The 19,906-nt window shown below is 36.6% G+C and overlaps 1 protein-coding gene across 1 annotated transcript in view; it reads left to right on the top strand.

Moving 5' to 3' along the window:
* ABCB7 (ATP binding cassette subfamily B member 7) overlaps nt 1-19,906 on the top strand; it is a 126,478-nt gene that overhangs the window by 33,784 nt on the left and 72,788 nt on the right. Inside the window, exons 2-3 of the mRNA XM_061179235.1 lie at nt 17,523-17,600; nt 19,619-19,705. Coding sequence (XP_061035218.1) covers nt 17,523-17,600; nt 19,619-19,705 — 165 coding nt within the window. The remainder of the gene's footprint in view (nt 1-17,522; nt 17,601-19,618; nt 19,706-19,906) is intronic.

The raw sequence follows: 19,906 nt of genomic DNA, 5'->3' as shown, positions 1-19,906 counted from the left end.
TTTTCTCAGGGTTTAGGCCCAGTAGTGGGATTGCTGGGTGGTATGGTAGTTCTGTTTTTAGTTTTTTAAGGAACCTCCATACTGTTCTTCATAGTGGCTGTATCAATTTACATTCCCACCAACAGTGCAGGAGGGTTCCCTTTTCTTCACACCCTCTGCAGCATTTATTTTTTGTAGATTTTTTGATGATGGCCATTCTGACTGGTGTGAGATGATATCTCATTGTAGTTTTGATTTGCATTTCTCTAATGATTAATGGTGTTGAGCATTCTTTCATGTGTCTGATGGCAATCTGCATATCTTCTTTGGAGAAATGTCTATTTAGGTCTTCTGCCCATTTTTGGATTGGGTTGTTTCTTTTTTTGATATTGAGCTGCATGAGCTGCTTGTAAATTTTGGAGATTAATCCTTTGTCAGTTGACTCATTTGCAAATATTTTTTCCCATTCTGAGGGTTGTCTTTTCGTCTTGTTTATGGTTTCCTTTGCTGTGCAAAAGCTTTTAAGTTTCATTAGGTCCCATTTGTTTATTTTTGTTTTTAGGTCCATTTCTCTAGGAGGTGGGTGAAGAAGGATCTTGCTGTGATTTATGTCATAGAGTGTTCTGCCTATGTTTTCCTCTAAGAGTTTGGTAGTGTCTGGCCTTACATTTAGGTCTTTAATCCATTTTGAGTTTATTTTTGTATATGGTGTTAGGGAGTGTTCTAATTTCATTCTTTTACATGTAGCTGTCCAGTTTTCCTAGCACCACTTATTGAAGAGGCTGTCTTTTCTCCACTGTATATTCTTGCCTCCTTTATCAAAGATAAGGTGACCATATGTGCGTGGGTTTATCTCTGAACTTTCTATCCTGTTCCGTTGATCTACATTTCTGTTTCTGTGCCAGTACCATACTGTCTTGATTACTGTAGACTTCTAGTATACTCTGAAATCAGGGAGTCTGATTCCTCCAGCTCCGTTTTTCTTTCTCAAGATTGCTTTGGCTATTCGGGGTCTTTTGTGTTTCCATGCAAATTGTGAAATTTTTTGTTCTAGTTCTGTGAAAAATGCCAGTGGCAGTTTGATAGGGATTGCATTGAATCTATAGTTTGCTTTGGGGAGTAGAGTCATCTTCACAGTGTTGATTCTTCCAGTCCAAGGCATGGTAAGGTATATCTCTCCATCTATTTGTATCATCTTTAATTTCTTTCATCAGTGTCTTATAATTTTCCGCATACAGGTCTTTTGTTGCCTTAGGTAGGTTTATCCCTAGATATTTTACTCTTTTTGTTGCAATGGTAAATGGGAGTGTTTTCTTAATTTCACTTTCAGATTTTTCATCATTAGTGTATAGGAATGCAAGAGATTTCTGTGCATTAATTTTGTATCCTGCCACTTGACCAAAATCATTGATTAGATCTAGTAGTTTTCTGGTAGCATCTTTAGGATTCTCTATGTATAGTATCATGTCATGTGAAAACAGTGACAGCTTTACTTCTTCTTTTCCGATTTGGATTTCTTTTTCTTCTCTGATTGCTGTGGCTAAAGCTTCCAAAACTATGTTGAATAAGAGTGGTGAGAGTGCGCAACCTTGTCTTGTTCCTGATCTTAGTGGAAATGGTTTCAGTTTTTCACCATTGAGGACGATGTTGGCTGTGGGTTTGTCATATATGGCTTTTATTATGTTGGGGAAAGTTCCCTCTATGCCTACTTTCTGCAGGGCTTTTATCATAAATGGGTGTTGAATTTTGTCGAAAGCTTTCTCTGCATCTATTGAGATGATCATATGGTTTTTCTCCTTCAGTTTGTTAATATGGTGTATCACATTGATTGATTTGTGTATATTGAAGAATCCTTGCATTCCTTGCATTCAGTTGATCATGGTGTATGATCCTTTTAATGTGCTGTTGGATTCTGTTTGCTAGTATTTTGTTGAGGATTTTTGCATTTCTGTTCATCAGTGATATTGGCCTGTAGTTTTCTTTCTTTGTGACATCTTTGTCTGGTTTTGGTATCAGGGTGATGGTGGCCTCGTAGAATGAGTTTGGGAGTGTTCCTCCCTCTGGTATATTTTGGAAGAGTTTGAGAAGGATAGGTGTTAGCTCTTCTCTAAATGTTTGATAGAATTCGCCTGTGAAGTCATCTGGTCCTGGGCTTTTCTTTGTTGGAAAATTTTTTTTTAACATCTTTATTGGAGCATAATTGCTTTACAATGGTGTGTTAGTTTCTGCTTTATAACAAAGTGAATCAGTTATACATATACATATGTTCCCATATCTCTTCCCTCTTGCATCTCCCTCCCTCCCACCCTCCCTATCCCACCCCACTAGGTGGTCACAAAGCACCGAGCTGATCTCCCTGTGCTATGTGGTTACTTTCCACTAGCTATCTATTTTACTTTTGGTAGTGTATATATGTCAATGCCACTCTCTCACTTTGTCGCAGCTTACCCTTCCCCCTCCCCATATCCTCAAGTCCATTCTCTAGTAGGTCTGTGTCTTTATTCCCATCTTGCCACTAGGTTCTTCATGACCTTTTTTTTTCCCCTTAGATTCCATATATATGTGTTAGCATACTGTAATTGTTTTTCTCTTTGTGACTTACTTCACTCTGTATGACAGACTCTAACTCCATCCAACTCACTATAAATAACTCTTTTGTTTCTTTTTATGGCTGAGTAATATTCCATTGTATATCTGGGCCACATCTTCTTTATCCATTCATCCAATGATGGACACTTAGGTTGCTTCCATGTCCTGGCTATTGTAAATAGAGCTGCAATGAACATTTTGGTACATGACTCTTTTTGAATTATGGTTTTCTCAGGGTATATGCCCAGTAGTGGGATTGCTGGGTCGTATGGTAGTTCTATTTTTAGTTTTTTAAGGAACCTCCATACTGTTCTCCATAGTGGCTGTATCAATTTACATTCCCACCAACAGTGCAAGAGTGTTCCCCTTTTCTCCACACCCTCTCCAGCATTTCTTGTTTCTAGATTTTTGATGGCCATTCTGACCGGTGTGAGATGATATCTCATTGTAGTTTTGATTTGCATTTCTCTAATGATTAATGATGTTGAGCATTCTTTCATGTGTTTGTTGGCAATCTGTATATCTTCTTTGGAGAAATGTCTATTTAGGTCTACTGCCCATTTTTGGATTGGGCTGTATGATTTTTTGTTATTGAGCTGCATGAGCTGCTTGTAAATCTTGGAGATTAATCCTTTGTCAGTTGCTTCATTTGAAAATATTTTTTCCCATTCTGAGGGTTGTCTTTTGCTCTTGTTTATGGTTTCCTTTGCTGTACAAAAGCTTTTAAGTTTCATTAGGTCCCATTTGTTTATTTTTGTTTTTATTTCCATTTCTCTAGGAGGTGGGAGAAAAAGGATCTTGCTGTGATTTATGTCATAGAGTGTTCTGCCTTTGTTTTCCTCTAGGAGTTTGGTAGTGTCTGGCTTTACATTTAGGTCTTTAATCCATTTTGAGTTTATTTTTGTGTATGGTGTCAGGGAGTGTTCTAATTTCATACTTTTACATGTACCTGTCCAGTTTTCCCAGCACCACTTATTGAAGAGGCTGTCTTTTCTCCACTGTATATGCTTGCCTCCTTTATCAAAGATAAGGTGAACATATGTGCGTGGGTTTATCTCTGGGCTTTCTATCCTGTTCCATTGATCTATGTTTCTGTTTCTGTGCCAGTACCATACTGTCTTGATTACTGTAGCTTTGTAGTATAGTCTGAAGTCAGGGAGTCTGATTCCTCCAGCTCCGTTTTTTTCCCTCAAGACTGCTTTGGCTATTCGGGGTCTTTTGTGTTTCCATACAGATTTTAAGATGATTTGTTCTAGCTCCGTTAAAAATGCCATTGGTAATTTGATAAGGATTGCATTGAATCTGTAGATTGCTTTGGGTAGTATAGTTATTTTCACAATGTTGATTCTTCCAATCCAAGAACACGGTATATCTCTCCATCTGTTGGTATCATCTTTAATTTCTTTCATCAGTGTCTTATAGTTTTCTCCATACAGGTCTTTTGTCTCTCTAGGTAGGTTTATTCCTAGGTATTTTATTTTTTTTGTTGAAATGGTAAATGGGAGTGTTTCCTTAATTTCTCTTTCAGATTTTTCATCATTAGTGTATAAGAATGCAATAGATTTCTGTGCATTCATTTTGTATCCTGCAACTTTACCAAATTCATTAATTAGCTCTAGCAGTTTTCTGGTGGCATTTTAGGATTCTCTATGTATAGTATCATGTCATCTGCAGACAGTGACAGTTTTACTTTTTCTTTTCCAATTTGTATTTTATTTCTTTTTCTTCTCTGATTGCTGTGGCTAGGACTTCCAGAACTATGTTGAATAATAGTGGTGAGAGTGGACATCCTTGTCTCGTTCCTGATCTTAGAGGAAATGCTTTCAGTTTTTCACCGTTGAGAATGATGTTTGCTGTGGGTTTGTCATATATGGCCTTTATTATGTTGAGGTAGGTTCCCTCTATGCCCACTTTCTGGAGAGTTTTTATCATAAATTGGTGTTGAACTTTGTCAAAAGCTTTTTCTGTATCTATTGAGATGATCATATGGTTTTTATTCTTCAATTTGTTAATATGGTGTATCACATTGATTGATTTGCGTATATTGAAGAATCCTTGCATTCCTGGGATAAATCCCACTTGATCGTGGTGTATGATCCTTTTAATGTGCTGTTGTATTTTGTTTGCTAGTATTTTGTTGAGGATTTTTGCATCTATGTTTATCAGTGATATTGGTCTGTAATTTTCTTTTTTTGTAGTATCTTTGTCTGGTTTTGGTATCAGGGTGATGGTGGCCTCATAGAATGAGTGTGGGAGTGTTCCTTCCTATGCAGTTTTTTGGAAGAGTTGTAGAATGATGGGTGTTAGCTCTTCTCTAAATGTTTGATAGAATTCACCTGTGAAGCCATCTGGTCCTGGACTTTTGTTTGTTGGAAGATTTTTAATCACAGTTTCAATTTTATTACTTGTGATTGGTCTGTTCATATTTTCTATTTCTTCCTGGTTCAGTCTCGTAAGGTTGTGCATTTCTAAGAATTTGTCCATTTCTTCCAGGTTGTCCATTGTATTGGCATAGAGTTGCTTGTAGTAATCTCTCATGATCCTTTGTATTTCTGCAGTGTCCGTTGTTCTCCTTTTTCGTTTCTGATTCTACTGGTTTGAGTCTTCTCCTTTTTTTTCTTGATGAGTCTGGCTAATGGTTTATCAATTTTGTTTATCTCCTCAAAGAACCAGCTTTTAGTTTTATTGATCTTTAGTACTGTTTCCTTCATTTCTTTTTCATTTATTTCTGATCTGATCTTTATGATTTCTTTCCTTCTGCTAACTTTGGGATTTTTTTTTCTTCTTTCTCTAATTGCTTTAGGTGTAAAGTTATGTTGTTTATTTGAGATGTTTCTTGTTTCTTAAGGTAGGATTGTATTGCTATAAACTTCCCTATTAGAACTGCTTTTACTGCATCCCATAGGTTTTGGGTCGTCATGTTTTCATTGTCATTTGTTTCTAGGTATTTTTTGATTTCCTCTTTGATTTTTTCAGTGATCTTTTGGTTATTAAGGAGTGTGTTGTTTAGCCTCCATGTGTTTGTATTTCTTATAGATTTTTTCCTGTAATTGATATCTAGTCTCATAGTGTTGTGGTCGGAAAAGATACTTGATACGATTTCAATTTTCTTAAATTTACCAAGACTTGATTTGTGATCCAAGATATGATCTATCCTGTAGAATGTTCCATGAGCACTTGAGAAGAAAATGTATTCTGTTGTTTTTGGATGGAATGTCCTATAAATATCAATTAAGCCCATGTTGTTTAATGTATCATTTAAAGCTTGTGTTTCCTTATTGATTTTCATATTGGATGATCTGTCCATTGGTGAAAGTGGTTGTTAAAGTCCCCTACTATGATTGTGTTACTGTCGATTTCCCCTTTTATGGCTGTTAGTATTTGCCTTTTGTATTGAGTTGCTCCTATGTTGGGTGCATAAATATTTACAATTGTTATACCTTCCTCTTGGATCGATCCCTTGATCATTATGTAGTGTCCTTCTTTGTCTCTTGTAATAGTCTTTGTCTTAAAGTCTGTTTTGTCTGATATGAGAATTGCTACTCCAGCTTTCTTTTGATTTCCATTTGCATGGGATATCTTTTTCCATCCCCTCACTTTCAGTCTGTATGTGTCCCTAGGTCTGAAGTGGGTCTCTTGTAGACAGCATATATACGGGTTTTGTTTTTGTATCCATTCAGCCAGTTTATGTGTTTTGGTTGCAGCATTTAATCCATTTACATTTAAGGTAATTATCGATATGTATGTTCCTATTACCATTTTCTTAATTGTTTTGGGTTTGTTATTGTAGGTCTTTTCCTTGTCTTGTGTTTCCTGCCTAGAGAAGTTCCTTTAGCATTTGTTGTAAAGCTGGTTTGGTGGTGCTGAATTCTCTTAGCTTTTGCTTGTCTGTAAACGTTTTAATTTCTCTGTCAAATCTGAATGAGATCCTTGCTGGGTAGAGTAATCTTGCTTGTAGATTTTTCTCCTTCATCACTTTAAATATGTCCTGCCACTCCCTTCTGGCTTGCAGCGTTTCTGCTGAAAAGTCAGCTGTTAACCTTATGGGGATTCCCTTATGTGTTATTTGTTTTTGCCTTGTTGCTTTTAATATTTGTTCTTTGTATTTAATTTTTGATAATTTGATTAATATGTGTCTTTGTGTGTTTCTCCTTGGATTTATCCTGTATTGGACTCTCTTTGCTTCCTGTACTTGATTAACGATTTCTTTTCCCATATTAGGGAAGTTTCAACTATAATCTCTTCAAATATTATCTCAGTCCCTTTCTTTTTCTCTTCTTGTTCTGGGACCCCTATAATTCGAATGTTGGTGTGTTTAATATTGTCTCAGAGGTCTCTGAGACTGTCCTCAATTCTTTTCATTCTTTTTTCTTTATTCTGCTCTGCAGTAGTTATTTCCAGTATTTTTTCTTCCAGGTCACTTATCCGTTCTTCTGCCTCAGTTATTCGGCTATCGATCCCTTCTAGAGAATTTTTAATTTCATTTATTGTGTTGTTCATCATTGTTTGTTTGCTCTTTAGTTCTTCTAGGTCCTTGTTAAACGTTTCTTGTATTTTCTCCATTCTATTTCTATGATTTTGGATCATCTTTACTATCATTATTCTGAATTGTTTTTCAGGTAGCCTGCCTATTTCCTCTTCATTTGTTAGGTCTGGTGGGTTTTTGCCTTGCTCCTTCATCTGCTGTGTGGTTTTGTTGTCTTCTCATTTTGCTTAACTTACTGTGTTTGGGGTCTCGTTTTCGCAGGCTGCACGTTCGTAGTTCCCGTTTTTTTTGGTGTCTGTCCCCAGTGGCTAAGGCTGTTTCAGTGGGTTGTGTAGGCTTCCTGGTGGAGGGGACTAGTGCCTGTGTTCTGGTGGATGAGGCTGGATCTTGTCTTTCTGGTGGGCAGGTCCATGTCTGGTGGTGTGTTTTGGGGTGTCTGTGGCCTTACTATGATTTTAGGAAGCCTGTGTGCTAATGGATGGGGTTGTGTTCCTGTCTTGCTAGTTGTTTGGCATAGGGTGTCCAGCACTGTAGGTTGCTGGTCGTTGAGTGGAGCTGCGTCTTGGCATTGAGATGGAGATCTCTGGGAGATTTTTGCCGTTTGATATTACATGGAGGTGGGCGGTCTCTTGTGGACCAGTGTCCTGATATTGGCTCTCCCACCTCAGAGGCACAGCCATGACACCTGGCTGGAGCACCAAAAACCTGTCCTCCACACGGCTCAGAATAAAAGGGAGGGAAAAAAGAAAGAAAGAAGAAAATAAGAGAAAATAAAGTAAAATAAAATAAAATTATTAAAATAAAAAGTAATTATTAAGAAAAAAAATTTTTAAGTAAAAAAAAAAGGACAGACAGAACACTAGGACAAATGGTAAAAGCAAAGCTATGCAGACAAAATCACACACAGAACCATACACATACACACTCACAAAAAAAGAAAAAGGGAAAAATATATATATATCATTGCTCCCAAACTCCACCTCCTCAATTTGGTGATTCGTTGTCTATTCAGGTATTCGACAGATGCAGGGTACCTCAGGTTGATTGTGGAGATTTAATCCGCTGCTCCTGATGCTGCTGGGAGAAATTTCCCTTTCTCTTCTTTGTTCGCACAGCTCCTGGGGTTCAGCTTTGGATTCGGATCCGCCTCTGCATGTAGGTCACCTGAGGGCGTCTGTTCTTTGCTCAGACAGGACGGGGTTAAAGAAGCAGCTGATTTGGGGGCTCTGGCTCACTCAGGCCAGGGGGAGGGAGGGGTACGGATGCGGGGCGATCCTGCGGCGGCAGAGGTCGGCACGATGTTGCACCAGCCTGAGGCGCGCCGTGCGTTCTCCCGGGGAAGTTGTCCCTGGATCCCGGGACCCTGGCAGTGGCGGGCTGCACAGGCTCCCAGGAGGGGAGGTGTGGATAGTGACCTGTGCTTGCACACAGGCTTCTTGGTGGCGGCAGCAGCAGCCTTAGCGTCTCATGCCTGTCTCTGGGGTCCCTGCTGATAGCCATGGCTCCCACCTGTCTCTGGAGTTCCTTTAAGCAGTGCTCTTAATCCCCTCTCCTTGCCCACCAGGAAACAAAGAGGCATGAAAAAGTCTTGTGTATCTTAGGGAGCTCCAGATTTTTTCCCGGACTCCCTCTCGGCTAGCTGTGGTGCACTAGCCCCCTTCAGGCTGTGTTTACACAGCCAACCCCAGTCCTCTCCCTGGGGTCTGACCGAAGCCTGAGCCTCAGCTCCCAGCCCCCACCACCCCGGTGGGTGAGCAGACAAGCCTTTTGGGCTGGTGAATGCTGGTCGGCACTGATCCTCTGCGGGAATCTCTCTGCTTTGCCCTCCACATCCCTGTTGCTGCGCTCTCCTCCGTGACTCCGAAGCTTCCCCCCTCCGCCACCCGCAGTCTCCGCCCACGAAGGGGCTTCCTAGTGTGTGGAAATCTTTCCTCCTTCACAGCTCCCTCCCACTGGTGCAGGTTCTTCTTTTTTCTTTTGCCCTACCCAGGTACGTGGGGAGTTTCTTGCCTTTTGGGAGGTCTGAGGTCTTCTGCCAGCGTTCAGTAGGTGTTCTGTAGGAGTTGTTCCATGTGTAGATGTACTTCTGATGTATTTGTGGGGAGGAAGGTGATCTCCACGTCTTACTCTTACGCCATCTTGAAGCTCCTCCCTGATTCTTTTTGCTTTATGTTATTTGGGTTTATTTGGATTCTTTTAGAATACGTCCTTTTACTTTGATATTCCTAAGTTTGACAGTGAATGTGCCTATATGATAATTTTTTATTTTTCCTTTTGGCACTCTGTGTACTCTTGTAATATGAGATCTTTCATCTTTAATCTTGGTGTATTTAACCTCTTATTTTTGTAAATATTTTTTTCTCAACATTTTATTTTTTTCTTAGCATCATGTTAAATAGATGTTAATATACTTTTGTGTTTATTTATCTTTTGTTACTTTAAAAATATAACATTGCTACTCTTTTTAAAATCCTTATTCTACCATGTACCTCCTGCCCCAGACTCTTCCTTCCTAGACTTTTATTCTTTTTTTTTGAACATCTTTATAGGAGTATAATTGCTTTACAATGGTGTGTTAGTTTCTGCTGTATAACAAAGTAAATCAGCTATGCATATACATTTAACCCCATTTCTCCTCCCTCTTGCATCTCCTTCCCACCCTCCCTATCCCACCCCTCTAAGTGGACACAAAGAACCGAGTTGATCTCCCTGTGCCACATGGCTTTTTCCCACTAGCTATCTATTTTACATTTGGTAGTGTATATATGTCCATGCCACTGTCTCACTTCGTCCCAGCTTACCCTTCCCCCTCCCCGTGTCCTCAAGTCCATTCTCTACATCTGCGTCTTTATTCCTGTCCTGCCCCTAGGTTCTTCAGAACCTTTTTTTTTTTAGATTCCATATACGTGTGTTAGCATACAGTATTTGTTTTTCTCTTTCTGACTTACTTCACTCTGTATGACAGTCTCTAGGTCCATCCACCTCACTGCAAATAACTCAATTTCATTTCTTCTTATGGCTGAGTAATATTCCATTGTATATATGTGCCACATCTTTTTATCCATTCATCTGTCGATGGACACTTAGGTTGCTACCATATCCTGGCTATTATAAATAGTGCTGCGATGAGCATTGTGGTACACGACTCTTTTTGAATTATGGTTTTCTCAGGGTATATGCCCAGTAGTGTGATTGCTGGGTCATATGGTAGTTCTATTTTTAGTTTTTTAAGGAACCTCCATACTGTTAGACTTTTATTCTGTCTCCTGCTTGCCCCATTATCTGTTGCCCCAGGCATGTGCAGGTAGTGTATGTACTTTATATACTTTATGTACTTTATATACTTCCAACAAACAACACCGAACACAGCTCCAGCCTGAAGAGAGTTCTGAAAGGTGCAAAACAAGGTTAGCCCCTCAGCCAGGTGTTCAGGAAGCTGCCAGACAAGTCAGAAGACACAATCACAATTCTTTGAGAACAAGGCTTACATTTCCCCCTCTGGTAGCAGCCAGCCATACCAGGAATGAGAGATACCATCCATCCCCTTAGCTACCTGTGATCTGGGGAATGGGATATGATAGGTGAGTATGCACAAATGTGGTAATGCTCTCTGCTGAAATTTAGCAATTTCTTTCCTCTTTATGTACTCCCTGGTTGTTATATGTTTTTTTAATTAAATTCCAGAGTTCTAAAAATTGTTTCTGTCAGTTTTTGACAGCTTAATCATTGTTTTAGTGGAGGTACACTTTTTTGAAGTTTCATACTCTGCTGCTTTTGGTGATGTCACTCTTTGTATTTAACATCACAATTGCATTGATACTTTTACCAAAAAAAACCAAACACCACCACGTCTTCCTTGTTAATAACAGAAAAATCAACCTAGGCATTTCAAGGTTATCAATCAGGAAGAGTAAAATCACTAGGTCCAGTGACATTGTTGGTATTGTTAGTATTGATAATGTTAGAAATGTCCATCTCCATTCCGCCATTTACTAGCTGTATGAACTTGAGCAAGGCAGCCTCTCTGAGCCTCAGTATCTAGTTTGTAAAATGGGAATAATAATAATAGTAGATACCTTGTAGGATTGTAGTGAGAATGAAATAAGATAATGTAGTGTTGGGCAGAAGGCCAGCCAAATATTGATTGCTTAGTGAACGGTAACTGCTGTGGTTCTTACTAAAAATGATTATAGTATAGCTGCTTCTAATCCATGTTGCATCATAATGCAAAAATACCTTAGCAAACTAAGATCCAAATTAAAATATGAAAAGTGGATAAAATATTGATACTAACTACCCTGGCCTTCAGTGAATCTGCTGTTCTGTTCTGGGCTAAGCATCTCCAGGGATGAACTAAAATTGAATGGTATTTTTGGGTGGATGATGGTAGGAAGGCCGTCAAGATATATCTTACCATTGCTTTTGCCTTGCTGTCATATTTATGCCTGTATCTGTTAGCTTTAGACTATAAAATCCTAAAACGTGAGGAACACTTATTTAAATTTTTTGTTGTGTGCACTATGTAAGTTAAAAACCTTTTTATATTGCAACAGTGTATCCAATCTAAGAAGGTTGATATGGCAATTTAGAGCAAGGTTTGTTTACTCTTGAAACATTCTTAGAGTGACTTTAAGGCTCTAGGTGCTTCTCTTGAAGGCATTTAGAAAAATATACTGCTCATAAAATGCTTCTGAGAGAGCTGTCAAGTTTCTTCCCAGCATTATTTGAAAACAACTGTTCTAGTCATTGTATGAATTATGGTCACCTTATGAATTTTCAAAGAGCAATTGAAAAGAAGAGTGGATATTTTTAGAAAAAACTCTTGACATGTTTTCAGGGCTCAAATAGATAAATGAGAGGCAGCAAAATTAAGACATTTTTGTGTATATACTTTTGAAGAGGTGCAATATTTTTTGAAAAGGTTCCTTTTGTTTTCATTTGAGAAACTAAGTCAATTGTTTTGGACAATAATTGTGTTACCAGAAATACACATTTGTGTTCTATATCTTGTTTCTGTTCAATAAGACCATGAGGAGATAATGGAGTAGAGGTTAGCAGCCTTCTCAGGTTTGAGTGCCATTAGCAGTACTAAACTAACAAAAAAAAAAGGCAGAAGAGAAAGAGAAATCTACGAACACATAAGAAGAGAGCAAAAGGGGGTAGCAAAGAGATAAAGAGGAGTTACCCATGTTGAGGGGAGTGGCATATTGCTATCAGCCTGAAATGTGCGTGTTTACCTACCTCTGCAGCAGAAATTAACTTTTAGCATGCTAGAAAGAGACTATGGATAAGCCAAAAGGAATTTAAAATACACAAAACCAAATACCTTCTTCAAAATACCTTTTCCATCTAGTGCTCAGCAGGAACTCATTAGGAATCATTTGTAAGCCCTGGAGTTGAGTTTATGTTTATATCAGTACTTTTAGTATGTACCTGTGTTAATAAGCAAAGATTATGTCACATATTTCCTACCAAAGGACTGCCTGTTATTAGATTTTGTTGGAGTGCATATAAAGAAAGCTAAAGTATTTTGGATATGACCTGCATAGGTGAGCCTTGCAGAATGACCCGAGTAAATGAAAATCCTATCTTGTATGAGTTTAGGGTAATTTTCCAGGTAATTTGCTCATCAGTGGCAATCTGATACATCTGTAAAAGGCAACAAACATAAATGAGAGCATTTACAGAAAAGTATAACTAAACAAAGTGGCAGGTCTGCTACTGATTCAAATGGTCCAGCTATGGAACTTAAAGTTAAGAAATGTGCTTGAGAGTTTTCTTCCACATCCATATTAGTAAACATAAAGACTGAAAGTTGAAACTGTAAAGTAGCAAAAAAATAGGTCCAATTCCACTTTCTCAGCTTCTTTTGCATTATCTCAGCATTCCAGCTGCAGTGTGAAATGTATGGTAATGTCTCCATTCTGTGCACAAACACAATAGGGCTAGGAATCTTAGAAGCACTGAGAGATTCATACCAATTTCCTAAAGTTCTAATGAACGAGCCCAGTGAAATAATTCACTATTAAATGTGTCTAAAATACGCCCTTGGTGAATTACTCTTAGTGTGATAAGGTTCTCTTTATGCGTTTTCCCCCTAATTTCATGATTTAAAATGAATTGGTTCTGAAGGTTTTTGTTGTTGTTGTTGTTTTTCTTTCTTTTTTTTTTAATACTTTCTAACATTCAGTCATTAGTTTTTATTGCTCTGAATTTGGCAAATGCCTTGTAATTCTTTGTTACTTTATTAGCAAACAGCATGGAATTTCACACCACTTAGATGAAACATATGAAGCAGAGAACAGGTTTCATGATGACAAAAATGTGATGATAAATGAGTTTCTTATATGAATGGGGAACAAGGTCTAAACTTTCTTCACAGGAGTTGCCTAAACAAACATAAAAACTATGAAGAGTTTTTGCACAAACTGCTAAATAGGCCTTGCTGCTGGTGTTATGCCCTCAGAGATGTAAAAATTTGGTAGATAAAAGGAAAACTGGTTGAGGAGGAGGGGAATTCTGTGGATAATTTTTGTTCATGAGTTGATTTTCTGTGATGGTGGTGGTGGTGATTTTTTTGTGGAGGTGTTTTCTTTTGTTTTGCTATGGCGTTCTCAGAATCCTTAGAGGCTTCAGGGATTTTAGAAATCATCCAGAGCAGGAGGTGGCTGTAGGGAATTTTAGAAATCATCTAGAGCAGGAATCAGCAGTCTATGGCCATTGAGCCAAATTCAGTATGCCACCTATGTTTGCGAGGCCTCTGTGCTAAGAATTTTTTTTACATTTGTTAATGGTTGGGAAAACAATCAAAAGAAGAATAATTTTTTTGTGACAGATGACAATATGAAATTCAAATTTCAGTGTCTATAAATAAAGTTTTATTTGAGCACAGCCACACTCATTCATTTGTGTGGCACAAAAACAGCCACAGCTGTTTTTGTGCCACAGTGACAGAGTTGAGTAGTTGTGACACAGGTTATATGCCTGCAAACTCTAAAATATTTGCTTTCTGGCCCTTTAGAGGAAAAAAATTGCTAATCCCTGTTCTAGAGTCATCAAATTTTGTAGCAATGTAGTTCAACCTGATGGTTTTGTGGTTTAATGAATGAATACTTAGGTGATGCGAGCTGCCCAAGATCCTTGAGCTATTTATTCATTTATTCATTCATTCAACACACATTTATTGAATATCTAACACAATGAAGGAAATCCTTTTATCCTTCAACTTACAGTTGAGAAATATAATTACAAAATCTAAGAAGTCAGTCTAACATTTTCTCTCCTCTCCCTCTCCTCCTCTTACCCCTCAGGTCCCCCACCCACCTGCCCCCTTACTTCCTCTCCTTTTCTCCATACCCCTCCCCCCACAGCTAGTTTCTAAGAAGTTGGGAAGAAAACCAAGTTTAAATAACATTTATTTCAGACTTTTAAACTTTTAAAGTAAGTTAAATGTAATTTTAAATTATGTTTCTCTTTAAAAATGTATCAAGAGCTTAATTTTAAATGTTTTAGGTTTATAATGATCAGATGATAACAATATTCATGCATGACTGTTTGATACCGTTAAGCATTACATGCATCATGGATGGATAATTATAAACTTAGTTCTGTTTCCAAAGCCTCAGGAATGCAGAATATATAATTGACTCCAAAATCCCTGATGGGTTGACAATTTATAAATTGCTCTTTAATCTCTGTTTATTATTAGGTAATTCTTCAAGTGTCATAAACACTGAACATAACTTGTATTGTGAAGGCTCACTATTCTAAAAAAGGATGCAATCATATTTAGTAATCACTAAAGAGTTATTTAATAGGATTATTTTTAGTAAAATTGAATTTTTACCTTAAAGGAAAAATGCAATTGTAATGGAATAGGTTTTGATTTTATTAGCCTCCGATGCTTGAATCTTAGTCTCATTTATGTGGAGGTAGTTCTGTCTGCTAGATTGATGGTTTTAGTGCTGATAAAATTTTTGTAAATAATAATTGAATGTCTACACAGAGCAAGATATTGTGCCTATGCAATTGTCTATCGAGGATTAATATTTTTATTAATTAGTGGACAGATAGTTCTGTTCTAGATGAGAGCATACATTATTATGCTTGGATGCCACAGAATCCTTGACTTTTAGGTTCTTCCAGAATTTCTTCTTTTTTTAGGTAAAATAAACATGACTCTCCAGTGTTTTAACTTACATGCCTCTTCAAATGGACTGGCAGATTGTCATTTTCAGAATACTGCATTTGTATGGTATCTGTGAACAGTAGTCATGTCTGTTATTTTCAGTAATATATGATTTATTTCTGTGTGTGTCTTTGGAGGGATGGTGTTATAAATAAATTCAGAGGCTAGATTTATTGAAGAAATAAACACAAGCTTCTCAATTAAGATTTTTAAAATCCAATTAATAACTGAAGCATTTTCACTTTATTCCATAAAAATCACAGAATTTTAGAGTTGAAAGGGACCTTAGAGAGCATCTAGGCCAACCCTCTAATTTTCAAATCAAGTTTCAAAGAATTAATCATCTTGTTTTCCCTTGTTGCCCTCCTCCATTTAAGTTTTTTTTTTGTTGTTGTTGTTTGTTTTGCTATAAACCCCTTCCTTCAGAGTTGTAAAAGTAGAGTTAATCCCTAACTTACAAATATATTGTGTTTCAGAAGTGTTTGTAAGTCTGTTGTTTAGAAGTCAGAACATTTTTTTCCATAGAAACAATATTTTAATTAGTGGTGGGACTAGCCCTCAAAAGGAGTTAACACATTATGTGACTGTTGTTTTTGTTTTTGCTTTTGCAATGAAAGATGTTTTAAATAATCAATGCTGATTTTCTCTGGGGAACAGGAAGGAGATGGCATTGTAGAGGAGCATGTCAGGGGCTTTCTTTTTATCTGTTATTTATTAGGTGGGGTAGCGAATACATGTTGTGTTCATTATATTGTTTTCTGAGCTTTTTATATGCCTGATATAGTTCATAATTTTACAATGCTATCTTAGTAATAAAAGTTCAGTTTGAATGTGAACATTTAAAAATTATTTACCTTGAATCCTGATGCATAAGGGAAACATGGTTTGATTAGAGAAGGATAGAGATAGCTAGAAATTTGAAGGGGTTTTATGGGTACTTTCAAGGGCTTAGATTTTTTGATAAATTATCTTTATTTTGACCAATATCATTTTAGAAAGTATGTTTTTGCTGTTAATTTAAATGTGTCATCAACATTTATCTTTTACCTATTGGCCATATATAGGCAACGTTTCGAGAGAGAATAAAGCAGGTGGATAGTCATTGTGAGATAACTGGGTAAATTTTGAAAGGCAAAGAAGATTAAATTGCATATGCATGTGCAGACATATGCGAGATCTTGCTTGAAATATAGTTACTTGAACTGGGGGCTTATGAAAAATAGGAAAATGAGGGAGTAAAGCTTGTATGAGGTCTGAGTAGGGTGAAAGGCAGTGAGGAAACAATTGAGTTAAGCACCAGAAAGGTATCATTGACAGTAGAAGGCTTATAGAGGTTTGAGGGTACATGGCATGTTGTAGGAGCTTGGGTTTGGCAAGACAGTGTGCAAATAGCTATTAGTATTTTTGAAATTTTTATAATTCAGGGAATGCCTTATGTATTTACAAGTATACATAAACAGAAACCGCTACCATTCATTACATTCTAGAAAACAACTGAGTTAATTTTCTCAATAATTTGGTTAGCTTTTTTGTGTGTATGGAGGTTGTTTTTTGGTTGATTTAATTTTTGCTCTTTTGCAGTATACAACATTGACTTTTATATAATGACATTAATCCATTTGTACAACTCATGTATAGCTTAGGGAAAACCTAAGTACTACCTGCCTTTTGAGAGATTCTTGACCTAAGAAGCAAATTTTTCTTCACTAAATTGATGGTGCATTTTAGAAGGATGTGTGTCCATTCTACAGATGTCTATTTTTTATTCTGCTTTCTTTCAACTCCACTTCTGGAATATTATCAAGACAAAAAATTGGCCCAAGAATCCATCACCTGGTTACAAACCTTGGCAAAAGCGATCTTGGTGACCAGTATCTAAATTTAGCATTCACATTAAGACTAAAGAGGGAGCACACACAAGGTAGAACATAATAAAATACAGTAAAGAGAGGAGTGTTTGAAAAGAGCATAGAAGCCACTTAAGAAAGAAATGGGGTTGAAGGCTTCATCGGAGGCTTTCAGAAACAAAGAGAAACCTAGAGAGAAAGAGGGTAAAAAGAAAGTACAATTTGACACTTTTAATGGGTAATATAATTTACTTTATATCTGGACCACACATTTTATTTTTTACCTTTTTAGGTATGTATTAGAAACATAACCATCTTTCTAATATTGGCTATGGTTTTAGTTTTATGTATGTTTATGGACAATAAAAGAAATCTATGAACATTAACTGTCCACTCTGAAACTTCTTCCCTCTTTTTTTTTTCTCTTCTGCAGATCTCAGAGTCATTAAGACATACCACATGGCAGAGACTAGGAAAAGGCAATTCAAGACAGTTATTAGACGCTACAAGGGTAAGATGAAGCAGACACTTCTACATATAGCTAGGAAAAAGGTGTAAGCCCTTGGAGCATTTTCCAATTTATACTACATATTTTATATTTTCCAAATAATTTCCCTTTTTATTTTTTTTTCTAAGTACTGGCAAGATGAATAAGAAGATATGTTTTTGCTACTGGAAATGGAGAAAGAAATCTTGATATTTTTCTACTCCTGAAGAAATCTGTCTGAATCTCTTGAGATCAATGCCAACTAGAGTAATGTTTTTAGAAAGCTTTTATAAATGTAATGGCAGCTTGTTGACGCTTAAATTTATCCTGGTAATTTGTATGTGATATATGGAATGCTGTACATTTTTCAAGTGATTAAAGTTTCTTTACCTTAGAAGATGTTCAAATATCAGAATATCAAGGTACTGTAAGCTTATTAGAGCCTCTGGGGTAAAGTCATGTGAGTTTACATGTTGATGAGGGTTATTTTTCATTGCTAATGTAAGTGAAAGACGCCTTTAAAAATTCTCAGTGCTTTAAAGTGAGGCAAATAAATCTCCAAGATAGAAAGACTAGAAAATTAGAAGACAGTCTAAGTCCTGAGTACTTCCTTTATTTTTTCTTTTTGATTAACAATTATTTGCCATTAAGGTACAAAGCATTGTTCTAATTTATGCAGAAGCTGTAGAAATGAATTAGATTTTCCATTATTTAATTAAAGTTTTAAGTTAAGGTGCTCCATCTTCTCACTGTTTATAACACCACTGTATATTTATATTTTAATCTTTTGCTGTGTTGAAGACCTCATTATCTTCTGTGTTATTTACTAGACCCCTTGATGTAACATTGCTCAGTCTTTTAGAGGGAAAAAAATGTCACAAAGTGACATTGTCACACTAAATATTACCTTTTTATGTTTTCCCTTTCAACATGCTTCAAGATTGTTGATCCAAAAATCAGTAACCCATTTATGGCAATTACTTTTTGGGTCTCAACTGGTGAGAACAAGAAGGCACTTTTGCTTTCTGTAATTCCATTTTCATAGCTTGGTCCAGAGTTGATAACTCTTAGGATTCAGTATTGATACACGTTTGTGTTTGTAAAAAACTATGCCCTTTTTCATTAATTATTGATTATTACGGCTACTGAAGAAGCATTATTATATCCATGTAGTTAAGTAATTTTTTGAGGAAACACTTTAAAATCAGCAAACCTAAATTTTAAGCCTAATCTTTACTATCTTTTCAACTACTATATTTTCTCAAATGATTTACTTTTTATATTTTTCTAACCTGAGCAGTAATCTAGGGCCTTTTAAAAAATTATAATAGGCAAGATATTTGCATATTTTCAAGACTAGTTGGGAAATTTATAGATAGCTTTGTTTTATAAGCTAATTCAACAAGCCCATGTACAAGACACTGTGGTATGGGCCATGGGAGATACAAGGATAAAAGAGACTGTCCCTAATCTTAAGAAATTTACCATATAGTAGTAAAGACAAAACATGTATGCAGGTTACTGTAGCATAAGATAGACTGTGAAGAAGTAAATTGTACTTTGTTTCTAAATATATATATTTGTAAGCCAGAATAATAAGAAAAAGAATCAGTTATGTAAGATCAACTATATTAAATTGTAAAGCAAAAATGTTATACGCATGGAAAGCAAGTGGGATAGAATTAATTAACTGTATTATATACTTGCCAATGAGAGAGTTACAGGCTACACAGTACCTTAGTAGCAAATGACGGTAAGAAAGCTGGTATAAGTCGAATAGAAGTATATTACAAGTTAAATCTTTTAAACATTAATTTCAAAAACTATTTAGAGAAAGTAACTTCTCTATGAGTAATTTGTTATATCTCAATATTCTTTGTATAAATGTATCTGTGAGTTTATTATGAAGGTGTTTTACTTAGCTATGCTAGGCTCAAAGGTATGCCTCTGAATTTGTTGGGGGGGACATTCATTAGATCAGATTTTTAAAGATCTCAAATTCTTTAATAGCTAATGGATGGCTTGGTATCATCTTCAACTAGGTTCTTCAGGTATGGCCACTCATAGAAAAGAGGACATGTTGGCATGGTCATGCAGGAGGAGGACTCCACACAGACCCGAAAGAAGGGGTAAGAGACAATAACAAGTACCTGGAAATTCTTATAGTGGATTGGAAGATAGATATATTAAAGATTGTTATATTACAGAATATTTTGATTGACTCATGTAACTGCAGGTTTTCTAATACAAAACCATATGAATTGACCATGGTTATATAGATCAGATTTTCTCAAGCTTAAGACAAAAAATATCGTGATTGACTAAAAAAG

The sequence above is a fragment of the Eubalaena glacialis genome, chromosome X (assembly GCF_028564815.1).
Source record: "Eubalaena glacialis isolate mEubGla1 chromosome X, mEubGla1.1.hap2.+ XY, whole genome shotgun sequence".
Taxonomy (NCBI): Eukaryota; Metazoa; Chordata; class Mammalia; order Artiodactyla; family Balaenidae; genus Eubalaena; species Eubalaena glacialis.
Note: the sequence above shows the minus strand (reverse complement) of the source record. Positions and strands in the feature narration are given on the sequence as shown.